This window comes from Balaenoptera physalus (assembly GCF_965194825.1).
Source record: "Balaenoptera physalus genome assembly, chromosome: 1".
Lineage (NCBI taxonomy): Eukaryota > Metazoa > Chordata > Mammalia > Artiodactyla > Balaenopteridae > Balaenoptera > Balaenoptera physalus.
The window spans coordinates 187,134,742-187,146,252 of NC_138882.1; the positions used below are offsets into that span (position 1 = coordinate 187,134,742).

Consider the following 11,511-nt stretch of genomic DNA (forward strand, 5'->3'; position numbering starts at 1 on the left):
GGAGCGGGCGAGGCCTGGCAGGAATGTGTTCAGAGGCATCCACACGCCTGCCGAGACCCTCCTGGCTGCTGCAAGTGCAGAAAGCGCATCACCGCCCCGCAGAAAGGGACTCACTTAATCTGCCTTTTTGTCCCTGGGAGGCAAAGGGAACCTCTGAGACAAGGAAGGTCTTGTTCCTGAGGTCACATTGTTGAATGAATGGATGAATGAATGAATGAGAGAGAGAGAGAAGAAAGTGAGGGAGGGAGGGAAGGAGGGATGAAGGAAGGAAGGAAGAAAGAAGTTGTTTAGGGTCTCTTCACAGATGTGGGTCTTCAAAAAACAAATCAAGGGTTTCTAGAACAAGGGTTCCTGGAGCAGATGTCAGCTAGAGGCAGCCATCTCTGGGAAAACAACAACAACAATTTTCATCCTTGGCAGAGACCCTCAAAGGGAGATCCTTTCCAGCAGGTTAGGCTCCAGAGGAGTGAGTGGGTAGTGGGTACAACCCTGGGTGGGCAGGGGGTTCCCCACCCACAGGGGGAAAGGGCAGAGGGAGGAGGAATGTCATGATTATCAATGAACAACATAAAGCAGGCCATGCTAGGTCCTGGGGAAAAGAGAAATCAGCAGCACTCTTAAGACTGCTTCAGCCAGGGTAATGCACTACTGACATGATGTTACATGGGAAAAGCAGTATATACTGTATGACCCCACTCAGCAAAAATATATCCTTACAGATACAATGCATAGAGATGATGCTAAAAGAAAATGACAGCCAAATATTTACAGTCATTATTTCCAACTTGTGGGAATGTGTGTGTGTGTGTTATTGCCAGGTAGTTTTTATTTTCTTATTTATATTTTTCATTGTTTTTACAATCATTTTACAATGAATATATACTATTTGTTCAATCCAAACAAAGCCAACACATGTTCTTTTTAGTTGATAGGTACAATGCCTGGGAACCTGGGAAATCATCTCACTGAACAGAGATTTACTCATGGTAAAGATGGTAGAAGTAAGGCCCAGGGGGACCCAACAGCAAGCTTAAATTCGAAAGGCAAGTAAAGGGAAGAGGCATGAGTGCAATCCAGGGCTTCTGCCACCCAGCTGGGACCTGGGACCTAGGGTGGGGTGTTTCTGCAGCTGGGGACAGGACATGGTGCCAGAATCCACCGGATGTTTTTGAATTCAGGAGAATGCAGACTGAAATTCCAGCTCCTTTGAGGAGGAAATGGAGGGATAAGCAGAGGGGAAGAGAAGGAGCATGTGTTGACTGGCTCAATTTTCAAAGCTCTGGCTTATGCCATGTTCCCCACAGCCCTGCCAGTTAGGCAGTATTGCCCCCATTTGTGAAATAAGGAAACCGGGGCTCAGAGATGTGAAGCAACTTCCTCGAAGTCACACAGCTGATGGGGGACCACAGTAAGGGAGGCGACTTTGGAAACCGGCTCTAACTTCCCTTTTGCTCGGGCCCAAGGAGAACCTCAATGGTGACATACTATGGACGGAAAAAAATCCTTGGGCAGTGGAGTTCCCAGAGTCATTGCAAAATCAGGAGGGGGAATCAATCTTGGAGGCTGCTGGCCTCCCCTGGAGAAAGGATTCACCCTGGTGAAGCCTGCCTGCCACCCTTCACCTAAGTGCTGGAACTTGAACTCGGTCCAAGCTTCATCCAAAAGGAGGACTTGTCTCTTTAACCAGGGGTGGCTGCTGCCTAGATGTTACTCAGGTTACGTGCTGCAAGTGTTGTGCACAGTTAAAGGCACAGGACTCTGCTTTTCTGGGAAGCAGAAAGGATAGCTGGACTGGAGGGTAGTGGTCTGGTGCCACAAGGGGCTTTTCTCCCTTTCATCCTCTGCTTTTCTCCATTTTTACCATTTCCTTTCTTGACCCGAGGAAGAGCGATGGCCTCAGTGGACAGCCACGTTCTGTGCTGCCAGCCGATTCTCAGCCTCCTCCCCCTTTACACCCATCAGCTAGTCCCACCGGCACCTACCCCCTTTGATGATGATGATAATAATAATAATAATGGAATTTCCAAGCTGTTCCCTTAAATGAAAAAAGTAATATGCAAGAGTATATAATATGCTACAATTTCTGTGAAGGGAAAAATACAGGTCTCTGTCTATATGGCTATATATCTGTAAGTGAATAGAATTTCTGGAAGAGCATCCAAGGAACAGGAAGCAGTGGTTGCATCTGGGAAGAGGAACTGACTAGCTGGGGCTCCAGGAAAGAGGAAGACTTAATGGCCGCTCTTCACCCTTTCGTATATGTTGAATTTTGTGTCACGTACATGTGTTTCCTGTTTCCTAGTAAAAATAAATTAAATAATGAATGGTTATTTTAAGCCAGGCAGTATGCTAAATGTTTAACTTGTTTATCTAACTTAAGTCTCAGAGCAATCCTACTCTGTCTCATGATCCCCATTTTATGTATGGAGAAACCAAGGCCCAAGGAAATTAGCTGACTTGCTAGCAAGGGGCAAGGCCAAGATTCAAAACCCAGGCAGCCTCACGCCAGTGTCCTTACTCTTGACCTCCTGGCTTTGTTGTGGCTATGTTGCTGATCGTGGGCTGTGATTCCCTCCCCTGGGGCGTTTGAGAGTGGTAAGGGAGTTAAGAGCACCAGCATGAAACTTCTCTTTAACGTAGGAATCGACTTCCAGGAATTGCTCCCCAAGAAGCAGTCTCAGAAGTAGGCCAAGGTATATGTCTATTACACAGACATTCGTAATAGGGAAAAATAATTATGTGGGTTTACATTTACTGTGTACTTACCCCGTGTCATACACCTTGCTTGCTTTGCCTGTATTAACTTACTTATTCCTCAGAAACCTGAGAGGCAGTTTCTCTGGTCATCCCCATTTCACAGGTGGGATCAAGCCTGGTTTAGTCCTTTGCTCTCATCTCACTGGGCCTCCCAAGTGTTTCTGCCTCCCTGAGGGGCTTGGATGGATCCTATCTCTCTAACTGTAGGTTATGGATTCCTGCACATCCATGAAGTTATTCTGTGGGGTTTGTGAAATCCTGGTGGAAATTAAGAATTTTGTGTGTATGTTTTGATAATGATCTTAAAAAAGAAAAAAAAGAAGGTAAGCATACTGTAGGATCACCTGGACAGCTGCCTTCTTATAGGGTGCTGGCCCTAAGACTTGGCAAACACACATGTGTCTGCTCACAGCCCACAAGAAGCCACCTCAAATGACCGTTTAATTTTCAACAACTGGGAAGCACTGTCTGTCTGGCTTTGGAATGTCCTGAAACTAAAGTGGAAACAATCGCCCCATTGTCTGCCCCTGTGCTCAGATTGAATTTTTTCCCCAGAAACAAAACAAAATTTGTCTTTTGCATTGATAATACACAATTTAAAAGCATTTTCAAAGCATGAGACTTTAGTGTTTTATGTTATTTAATAAGTTAAGACTCACGGTTGACATCAAGCAGACAAGTTGGTGTGGTAGAGAAATGGACAGTCCTGGGCCTGATTTGTGTCCCATATGCTGTACATGCAGCCAGACAGGTCGGGAAGAGTTGTCAACAAAATATATCCTAGGAAGTCTGGTTGACAGTGCTTACTTTCTTTTCTTTTTCTTTCTTTCTTTTTTTGGGGGGTACTATTCTGTACAGTTCTAAGTCTTTTATTTTTTTTTGCAGTGAGGATCATTTTCACAGAAAAAAAGTTTTTAAATTATTTTTTAAAAATCTTGGGGCTGTTGAATCCATTAGTAGCGAATGGGGCCCAACACGTGTTCGGTTTAGCTAGCGCGGTGGGTTTTTTCGTTTTTGTTTTTGTTTTCCATGAATTGGCCGCTTCCAGTCCTCCGCAGACCCCTCTCCTCTTCTGGACTTGACTTTGCAGGCGCGAGAACTGACGGTCCAAACCCCGGCGGTGCCCGCCCCCTCCTCGCTGTGGCCCCGCCTCCTTCTCCCGGGCCCGCCCCTCTCCCCTCCCTCCGCCCTCCCCTTTTCCATCTGTCGCAAAAGAGTAGGCGGCGCTTGACGGCCCGTGTCGTTTGACGGCCGGAGGCAATCGAGAAGGAGGAGGAAGCGGCTGTGGCGGCTGCCGCGGCGCCTGTGACGGGGGCTGGGGTGGGCGCCGCGGTCCGGGCCCGGGAGTGAGGCGCGGGCGGCCGGGCCGGTGGGCTGGGCGGCGGGCCCGGCGGCCGCCCCCGCGCCGCGCCCGCGCCTGGCGGCCCGATGTGGCTGCAGCAGCGGCTTAAGGGGCTGCCGGGACTGCTGTCGAGCAGCTGGGCCCGCCGCCTACTCTGCCTGCTCGGCCTCCTGGTGCTGCTTCTGTGGTTCGCAGGCTCCGGGGCGCGGCGGGCGGCGGGCGGTCTGCAGCTGCTGCCCTGGCCCCGCGGCGAGCCGGGCTCCGCCGAGCCCTCTGCCTGTCTGGAGGCAGCCACCCGCGCGTGGCGCGGCCTGCGGGAGCGGGGCGAGGCTGTACCGCTGGGCCCCGGAGTGCCGGCCCTGGTGGCCAACGGCTTCCTGGCCCTGGACGTGGTCGCCAACCGGCTGTGGGTGACCCCTGGGGAGCGGGAGCCCGCCGTGGCGCCGGACTTCGTGCCCTTCGTGCAGCTGCGCCCGCTGAGCGCGCTCTCTGAAGCTGGAGAGTCAGTGTTGCTGCTGCGGGAAGGGCTGCTGCGGCGTGTGCGCTGCCTGCAGCTCGGGACTCCGGGTCCCGGCCCTGCGGCCGCCGGCCCGGGCCCCGCCTCGGCCTCCGGCCTCGTCACGGGATCCGGCCGAGACTGCGTGCTGCTGCAAGAGGACTTCCTGGCGCACCGGGGCCGACCCCATGTCTATCTGCAGCGCATCCAGCTCAACAACCCCACGGAACGCGTGGCCGCGCTGCAGACTGTCGGGCCCACTGCCGGCCCGGTCCCCAAGGCTTTCACCAGCACCCTGGAGAAGGTCGGAGACCATCAGTTTCTCCTCTACTCGGGCCGGTCCCCGCCTTTTCCCACGGGGCTGGTGCACCTGCTGGTGGTGGCCGCCAAGAAGTTAGTGAACCGTCTCCAAGTGGCTCCCAAGACGCAGCTGGACGAGACTGTGTTGTGGGTGGTGCACGTCTCCGGCCCTCTTAACCCCCAGGTGCTCAAAAGCAAAGCAGGCAAGGAGCTCAAGGTGCTCCAGGACTTGGCACGGAAGGAAATGCTGGAGCTCTTGGAGATGCCGGCGGCGGAGCTGCTTCAGGACCACCAGCGCCTCTGGGCCCAGCTCTTCAGCCCAGGTGAGGCCTGGCGAGTGCTTGGTCCACCGTCCACACCTTGCACCAGGGTGAGCACGGTCCACCCTGGAGATGCCCCTGCAAAGTCTGCAGAGGTGACACTGAAGGGCGGGGTACCGGGGTGGTTCAAACTTGGGCTTGGCGTTTGATCTGGGGCTGACTCTTGCTCCACCACTTAGTAGCTGTGTGACCTTGAACCCTACTCTCTCTGGGCTTGTGTTCAATAATAACAGTAGCACCTACCTCAGAGGACTTTTATGAGATTGTCGTGAAAGAGGAGTGTGAAGGGTAGGTCTTATTGTTATTCGTTCTTGTGGCTGAAGCCTTATTTGAGCAGGGTGGTTTGGGAGGTCAATTGGTAAAGGATAAGCCAGAGGCCTGGCCGATCCCGGGATTCTTTTTTTTTTTTTTTTTTTAAATGTGCTTATTTATTTTTGGCTGCATTGGGTCTTCGCTGCTGCACGCGTGCTTTCTCTAGTTGTGGTGAGCGAGGGCTACTCTTCATTTCGGTGCACGGGTTTCTCTTGTTGCAGAGCTCGGTCTCTAGGCGCGTGGGCTTCAGTAGTTGTGGCATGTGGGCTCAGTAGTTGTGGCTCGCGGACTCTAGAGTGTAGGCTCAGTAGTTGTGGCGCACGGGCTTAGTTACTCCGCGGCACGTGGGATCTTCCGGGACCAGGGCTCGAACCCGTGTCCGTTGCATTGGCAGGCGGATTCTTAACCACTGAGCCACGAGGGAAGCCCGATCCCGGGATTCTTAACTCAGTTCCCCACAGTTCTGGCTGGTGACAGGCATGGGCTTCTTGACATGACTCCCGCTAGCCTGAGCTGTGGCCTCGCTGTTGTGGCTGCAGCTTTCTCATGGGGGGGGGGGTGGGTAGTGGAATCTCTTCAGCAGGTGGGATGCTCCTGTTAAATGAAAACTCCTTCGCCCCGTTGACTGCTTAAGAAAAGGAAATCCTAGTGTAGAGGAGAGAGAGATTAAGAGATTTTGGTTTCCAGGGTTCTACTTGTCTAAATCCTAAACTTAGTTGCTCAAAGAGTCTTTAATTTAGTCAAGTATTTATCGAATGCTTCTGCCAGAAAGTGTTCTTCACGTGGGGCATATGGAAGCAAACAGAACAAAGTCCCTGTTCTCATGGTTCTTAAGTTCTGGGCGGGCGGAAGACAGACATTAGAAAGCGAAAATTCGGATAAAAAAAGCGAGATAGCTTTTTAGGCTCAAGCGTTTTAAGGAGAAAAGATAAGAATATGTGCTTGGGGGTGAGTGACTGCAGTGGGTGGGGCGAAGAGTGTCAGGGAGGCCTCTCTGAGCAGGAATCGCAGAAGCTGAGGCCTACACAGCTAGAAGAAGCGCCGTGTGGTGGTCTGGAGGGAGCCAGCAGGGCAGGGCCCTGAGGCAGGGGCGGGCTTGGTTGAGTGGCCACTGTGGCTGGCAGGTAGTGAGCAAGGGGAGGGTGGCAGTGGCCAGAGAGAGAGTAAAGGGCCTTGGGGCCTTGGTGAGGACAGTGAATTTTATTCTAAGTGAGATGGGAGGCAGGGTGGAGGCACTACCTGGTGCACATTTTTAAAGGTCCCGGTGCTGCTGTGTCAGAGTGTAGACAGTGTGGGGGAGAGGGGGGAGGTAGAGTGGGGAGACCAGATAAGAGGTTTTGGCCGGAGCCCAGGTGAGAGGACAGTGGCTGGGACCAGAGCTGTGACTGCGGAAGCAGAGGTGGATGAGTCGGATACTTTTGCAGCTGGAGCCACCGGGGCGTTCTGTGGACTGGCTGTGGGGAGTGAGAACTTGAGAGTGACTCCTGGATTTGCGGGGAGGGCTCCAGCGGGTGTCTGGAGATGATTTAGGGAAGGATTAGCATGGGGCTGCAAGGATTCAAACCTTGTCAGTTTCCAAATGCTTGTCAGACATCCAGCTTGAGACACCACGTGGGCGGTGAGCTGAGTCGAGAGCTCATACAAATCTGGGAGATCCTGTGCTCAGATGTTTAAAGCTGCAGGCCCGGTGAGAGAGAAGCAGCCCACGACTGGCCAGGGCGTTGATGACAGTTCTTGGAGTCGGGGAACTGGCCTTTTTACTTGGCGCCCTAGGCTTGGCTAAATCTGTGTTCTTCTGGGCTCTGGCAGGAGCCCCACTGGCAGGATTTTCAGTTTCAGGCCCAGAGAGCTCAAGGTGGTCACGTGAGGAAGCCAGGCAGGATGCTGTTCTCCCGTACTCGTGGGAGACTGGAGCTGCTGTTTTCATCCCTAAGGACAAAAGCTTCGTGTCTCTGCTGCTCTTGGGCTTTGTTTCATAGCCTCAGCCTCTTGGCAATGCCGTTCCTCCTTAACGTACAACCTCTGTGGTGTTACAGGTGTGGAAATGAAGAAGATCACCGATGCCCACACTCCGTCAGGCCTGACCGTGAACCTGACGCTGTACTACATGCTCTCCTGCTCCCCCGCACCGCTGCTCAGCCCCGACCTGAGCCACAGGGAGCGGGACCAGATGGAGTCGACACTCAACTACGAAGATCACTGCTTCAGCGGCCACGCCACCATGCACGCCGGGAACCTCTGGCCGGGCCGCCTGTCCTCCATCCAGCAGATCCTGCAGCTCTGGGACCTGTGGAGGCTGACGCTGCAGAAGCGCGGCTGCAAGGGGCTGGTGCGGGCGGGCGCCCCGGGCATCCTGCAGGGCATGGTGCTCAGCTTCGGCGGCCTGCAGTTCACCGAGAACCACCTCCAGTTCCAGGCCGACCCCGACGTGCTGCACAACAGCTACGCCCTGCATGGCATTCGCTACAAGAACGACCACATCAACCTGGCCGTGCTCGCGGACCCCGAGGGCAAGCCGTACCTGCACGTGTCTGTGGAGTCCCGCGGCCAGCTCGTCAAGATCTACGCCTGCGAAGCGGGCTGCCTGGACGAGCCTGTGGAGCTGACCTCGGCGCCCCAGGGCCACACCTTCTCGGTCATGGTGACGCAGCCCATCACGCCGCTGCTCTATATCTCCACCGACCTCACGCACCTGCAGGACCTGCGGCACACGCTGCACCTCAAGGCCATCCTGGCCCACGACGAGCACATGGCCCAGCAGGACCCCGGGCTGCCCTTCCTCTTCTGGTTCAGCGTGGCCTCCCTCATCACCCTCTTCCACCTCTTCCTATTCAAGCTCATCTACAACGAGTACTGTGGGCCTGGCGCCAAGCCCCTCTTCAGGAGTAAGGTATAAAGCCACTGCGCCTCCAGAGCCCGGGGCCCTGGCCTCGCGTTCTGTCCCGAGTCTAGTGTAGTGGGGTGGAGGGTACGTTAAGCTCCAGCTCTGTGCTCCCACTCTTTAAAGAGCCCGGACTCAGGAGAAACGGGCTCTGTGGCTTCTGGTTTGGAGAAGGAAGTAGCACTTGACCTGCAGGAGTGGGAGAAGGGCCAGAGGCAGGTCAGAGCTCCTCAAGCGTGAAGAACCCGAAAAGTCAGATCAAAGGGAAATGTGCAGGCCGCCTTCCCGGGTGGCCGTCACAGGACAGGGGCTGCGTTTGCATCGCATGGATCTGGCAGCCTCTGTTAAGCAGGCGGACGAGCCGCTTCTCCCTGCTAGGTGGTGGGCTTCTCTGCTCGTAATCTGGCGTATCCCCATTCACCCGTGGTTCCCAGCTGATCAGGGGTACAGGCCAAGCTGCCTTCGCAGGTCCTGCCCAGCGTCGTCTGCCCGCCCCTCCAGCCGGGCCTGGCCAGAGCAGAGCCTGTGAACTCGCCGCACCCGCCTAAGGAGGCACCTGGGCCCCCGAGTCTGTGGCAGCTCTAGCCCGTCCCTGGGCCAAGCGCTGTCAGCAAGGCGGGCTTGGAGCCTGGGTGGGGTGCCAGCAGGGTGTCTCCATCGCCTGCTTCCCTTGAGATTGCTGTAGCTGTCCACTGGGGTTGGCGTGAGCAGTAACGACCTGTCTTGTTGATTGAACAGGAAGATCCCAGTGTCTGAGCGGCATCAGTCCTGCTTTCAGTCACCACTTGCACAAGACACCCAGCACTGAAAGTCCTGCTGCTGCGAACAAGGGATCCTTGGAAAGCACCCAGCCTTTTGTGCCTTGTTGGGGGACACCAGTGACTCGGAAGTGCGTGTGGATGTTCAGGAGTTTGCATCGGGGAGCGGGAGGGGAGGGGCTGGTGGACTTTTTGTAAGCTTTCAACTCAATAAAATGAACCTGTACGGAAAATACTTGAAATTGAACTCACTCTTTCCACTTTCCCCCTTTCTTCTGTCCCAGGAAATAGGCCCTCTTTTGAAAAGACTTGTCTAGGAAAAAATGTGTTCTTTTCCTAATTTAATGTGTTCTTTCTTGAATGAATTTTTAATTTATTGTTGCGATTTTACTGGATGGCTTTTGCATCCACTCTTGGTAGTGAATCTTGGCAGTGATTTCCAATATGCACCACCTCGGGAGGTTTGGAGGCCCGCATGCCGCCTGCGTGGAGGAGGTGGGTCTCCGTCGCCCTCGGGTTTGCACATTGCGTCTTTCTTATCATGAGCCTATGGAGATCTGTGGTTTTGTACCTCTGGGCTTTAGGGGAGGTGTTTAACTTTCTAGTGATGATGATTGTTGGGTTTTGGAATACCAAAGCTTTTTTTTGTGTTCTGTTTTTAAATAAATCTCTTTCAAACCTCCACGACCGGTTTGCGTGTGGTTGAGACCTCTGGAGACATCGGACCTTCCTCGGTCACCAGGCTTTTGGGTAGAGTCCGAAGCAAAGACCCCACCGTGGTGACAGTATTCTTTTCCCACGTCCTCTCCTCTTCAGAGGAGCCCACTCAGAGGCTGTGGGGGTGGCCCCCATGCTGCCCACCTGGGGGATTGCTGCATGTCCCAGCTGAGTGGGCTGCTCGAGGAGCATTACGCTGGCCCCTTCCTGCTGCAGTGCCTCTCCCCCTGCCTGCCCTAAAGAGAGTTGCCTGCCCCGGTTTTGCTGCCCATAGGACCGGGGGCAGGAAAAACCATGAGTGGGCCTCCTGCAGATCGTTCTCGAAGCTAAGGTCTGAGTCCTTCCTTTGTGGGGAGAATGGAGCAAAGAGGGGCCAGGCTGAGTGTGCACCATCACCTTAGTGTCTTGGTGGTTTCCCTGGCTTCCCAGATGGGCAGCCTGACTTACCAGGAAGCCAGGTTTGCTTGCCAAGTTGCCGAATGTCCGGCCCCCGCAGGTGGCTGGGAGAGAAAGTACACAAGGGTTTCAGGCTCTTCTACAAGTCGCTCTGGTTTGCTGTCGCTCCAGTCCTGTGCGCCTTCCACCCCTGCTCTGAGGGTGCCTCACCCTTCTGGCCAGGGGCCCTTGACTGGCAGGGGGTGAGGTGGGCTGTGGTGTATGGCGTGACATGCCCTCTAGTCATTGCATTCAACTGGAAGTTGCTTGACCACAGGAGCGGCACTTCATGGCTCCCACTCACCCTGTTAACTTGGAACCAGGCATGGTGTGGGCTCCCGTACATGTAAACACGAACCCACGTACCTGTGCCTGGAGAATACCGAGCCAACGACTAGAATTTCAGTAGACGAATACTTGCGAATTATAGGTCATTGAAGCGAGCACGTGTGTTAGGTAGTTTACATCAACACAGCCTCATGCAGGGAGGAGGTTGCTAAGGGTTAAGATCCCAATTTGAGAGATGAGGAAACGTGCTCCAGGCCGAGCAGCCCAGGCTGGGATGCAAACTGGGGCTCGCTGTCAGCCCAGCCTCTCTCTCAGCCCCCACACTCTGTTTCTCCCCATGCTCTCTCCACACACACTCCTCTGATGGCTCCCGCAGGATTGGGTGGGTAATGCATTTGCTCCTGCCCTCTGGGATGACGTCAGCCCACTCTGAAAGCGGCTGGGCGTCTGCCGTGAGCCTCTGCAGTGCCTCCAGTTCAGCCTCATTTGGGAGCAGGCCATCCACTAACTCTAGTGGGTCTGCCTCTCACGGTCCAGTAATGCACTGGAGCTTTCTTCTTGGGCTGGATGCACAAAGAGGCTTGGTCAAGTTGCTTTTCAGGGGTAGACACCTGGTATGGAATTGCATACTACCCAGCACTTCCCAACAGCTGAAAAGTTGGTTTGGAAATGTATTAACTCCCTGAAAACCTACGGGCACCTTGGCCTCTCGTGCCCCATCTCACGTCCTCTCAGGCCACCTTTCACTCCTGCCGTGGTTGCAGCCACCAGCTCTTTCCAGGTGCGGGTTCCTGGCAGCATCTGACCTCACCTTCTCTCTGACCTTCAGGAAGCTGCTCTGCGCTCAGCATGTGTGTAGCCTCAAAGCAGGCCAAGGATGTCGCTGCTAGGGGCAGCCCTTCTCC

The 11,511-nt window shown here is 54.4% G+C and overlaps 1 protein-coding gene across 1 annotated transcript; it reads left to right on the top strand.

Annotated features, from left to right (window-relative positions):
• The first annotated feature begins 3,995 nt into the window (after positions 1 to 3,995).
• On the top strand, positions 3,996 to 9,850 carry KIAA2013. The gene is made up of 3 exons (XM_082416708.1): positions 3,996 to 5,218; positions 7,564 to 8,417; positions 9,147 to 9,850. Exons 1-3 carry the CDS (start codon positions 4,186 to 4,188, stop codon positions 9,162 to 9,164), a joined length of 1,905 nt encoding a protein of 634 aa, XP_082272834.1. The 5' UTR covers positions 3,996 to 4,185; the 3' UTR covers positions 9,165 to 9,850.
• Positions 9,851 to 11,511: the final 1,661 nt, after the last annotated feature.